At 34.1% G+C, this 2,783-nt stretch overlaps 1 protein-coding gene across 1 annotated transcript; it reads left to right on the top strand.

Annotated features, from left to right (window-relative positions):
* On the top strand, nucleotides 1-1,210 carry LOC110379013 (uncharacterized). The gene is made up of 2 exons (XM_021338511.3): nucleotides 1-157; nucleotides 740-1,210. The coding sequence occupies exons 1-2, from the start codon at nucleotides 149-151 to the stop codon at nucleotides 1,190-1,192; spliced, it is 462 nt and encodes a 153-aa protein (XP_021194186.2). The 5' UTR covers nucleotides 1-148; the 3' UTR covers nucleotides 1,193-1,210.
* Nucleotides 1,211-2,783: the final 1,573 nt, after the last annotated feature.

The raw sequence follows: 2,783 nt of genomic DNA, 5'->3' as shown, positions 1-2,783 counted from the left end.
AAAAATACATTGCAACATTAAAATTTAACGGCGTCGTAAAATATTCTGATAATATTTTATTTGGATTTAAATTCAGCATATTGCGATGATGTGTAACGATCCCTGAAACGTGTTTTGGCTGTTTATTGTAGTTTTTTATATCTATAACATGAAGTTGGTAAGTGTTACGCTCTCACTAAAGTTTATTTTTCTTCACTTCAAGAACCTATCATTAAAGTATTTTGAACTGACCCTGATACTATCTCCTTTAAAGCACTTGCCCAAAACACCTTTTCAAAGTATAAAAGAGAACCAATTAAACTAATGAAGTGTCATGTTTCTCCTTTTTAATAAACTTTGCCTACTTTTAAAGCCATTGAAACAAGTACAAAGTGAAATTTAATCTTCAAATGCATCTTTGTCATCATAACTCTCCCGAAACATCTTATTTTATTAAGGCTGAATAAAAAGGGAGGCCAATGTTTTGTTTCAAAGTTTGAAAATAATTATATTTGTTACGAAATCCTCAACATTTCGTAAAGTGTTTTTGTCGATCGGTTTGAATTACAGTCATAAGATATTACGACCTTCGAATTTTTTCACGAACTCTCGAGTAAAACCTTTGATAACGTCTACTTACCTTAATTTTTACTTATCCTGAATTACCGCAATAGGTATCTTTGATCATCTCTTTGTACACAAGAAGCAATCAAGTTCAAGGATAATTTTCATCATTACGAACTGTTTATTTATTTTCCAGATCCAAATAATAACTACAATTTGCTTGATATTTTTCGAAGAATCCAATTCCGTCCGTTTGCACAAGATATTCCAATTTATCGATGGCTTCCAAGCCGAGCATAACTTACGGGGGTACCTCCATGTCGGAAACGACTATGCCATATTCTTGAGACTGCCAAAACCTCACGACAAGTATCTCGTGTATGAATTATATGAAGCTAGGAATGTGCCTGAAGTGGACAGCTACAAACCTAGGATGCTCGCGATTACTAAGGTGCCTGTAGAGTATATGAAAGCTCAGCTGCAAATGTTTCGCAGTGAACTGTTTAAGTCGAAGTATGAAGATGATAAGGTCGTACCTGGGACACAGGTTAAAACGTTGCGAGAGTGGCAGATAGACAGGGCGTTGAGTTTCCACGATAACGGAGGCCAATTCCATGACAAAGTACCTGTGTTAAGGACGATACTCTGATTACTGAAATACATTATATTTTTTGGATTCTTTTATTTCTGTTGTCGCATTTTGAACTATTTTGTTGGCGTTGGAAATTCTAGGAAGGCATGCATTTTAATGAAATGAAAAGCCATATCAATACCCAGTTTATATAGGTATATGAAAAGTTTTACGTCATCTTAATCCGCTGCTCCGCAAATTGGCAACCCAAAATACTATATTTCCATGTTAAACGTAACGTTCTATTAGTAAGATTTGTTTTTTTTTACCGCAAATGAAAACAAAATCATTTTTCTAGGCTAACGTTTTATGAAGGTTTTGGTACTTTAATGATAATTTAATCTCTATTAACACCGGCTAAAAATATAAAGTACTTAATATTCAAATAACAACGTCTAATAAAAAAGTGGCAAAACATTTTTTCATCATTACACTCGTTTCACAAATATCCGCCGTTCTTTATTCCTTTCAGTAAAAAGGATATACATATATTTCCTTATCGGAACAGTTTTGATAAATAATTCTTAATATTCACTACTTGAGCCTCATTGGCGGTCATCCATCATCTGAATGGTTCCTGCCAGCGAGCTGTGCTAAGAGTTTCCCATCCCCTACCACGAGAAGGCGAATGTGAAATGAGATATCTGTGAGATCACAAAAGGCCAATATTTAAATAGTAAAACTTACTAAAATTACTCTGTCAGTCTGTCGTTGACCAATCAATGTCTAAAACTACTGTGCCAATTTAAGTAAAATTAGTCAAAAGCTTGAGAAAGGACGTAGGCTTCATTTAGTCCGGGTTCAAGAAGTAGATCCCTCAAAACAGCTCTTTATATAGTTTACAATATAGTTTTATGAAAGGAATTCATCAAGTTTTTGTGCTAGCCAACTTATGAGTAATAAACGATGGTGCACATTCCTTCGTTAAAAGTAGAGACTGACCTATTTACTGTTGTTGTATCCGAGCATTTGCGCTTTGTCAGTATTGTGACAATTGCAGCCTTAAAGTCTCGTTTGTGGACACATTAACTCACTTCACACTTGGCACGTCTCTAAGCCATAGTATTTAAATTCGAGATAAACTGCCAAGTAATAAGGTTATATAGATTAATTATGGTGTTAAAGCCAAAAAAAGTGGCTGACGAGGTTTTTTGTGAAGGATTTTTATGTCACATAATGAGTAAATAATGTCATACCTTAATAATAATAATAGATCGAATCTTGCTATGGATTTACTCGTGGACGTTTCAGAGAATAGTTAGTTTTATTGCTGAACTCAAATTCGCGGTCAATGTTAAATTAAACCTTACGTGTTTTTAAACAGTTTGACGTCGCTATTCAGTTATCCAAGCAAAAAATCTTACATGTGAAAACACAATGACGACGGTCCATAAACTTTATTCCGCCCGTACAACTTTCTAAACAAGACAACTTAAAAAAAACCGTTGCTCAGGTATTTTGTTAATACATCCTTCATATAACACTTTTCCATGTTATGTAATGGGGTATTAAATCATTACTTTGCCATAAAATAAACACGTTTACATTAAAAATCAATCCTCACAACCCTTAGTAGCGGCCTGCCTTCATTATCGTATAATTTATTGCT

Source organism: Helicoverpa armigera, chromosome 2 (assembly GCF_030705265.1).
Source record: "Helicoverpa armigera isolate CAAS_96S chromosome 2, ASM3070526v1, whole genome shotgun sequence".
In the NCBI taxonomy this organism is placed as follows: domain Eukaryota; kingdom Metazoa; phylum Arthropoda; class Insecta; order Lepidoptera; family Noctuidae; genus Helicoverpa; species Helicoverpa armigera.
This window is presented reverse-complemented; position numbering and strand designations above follow the sequence as displayed.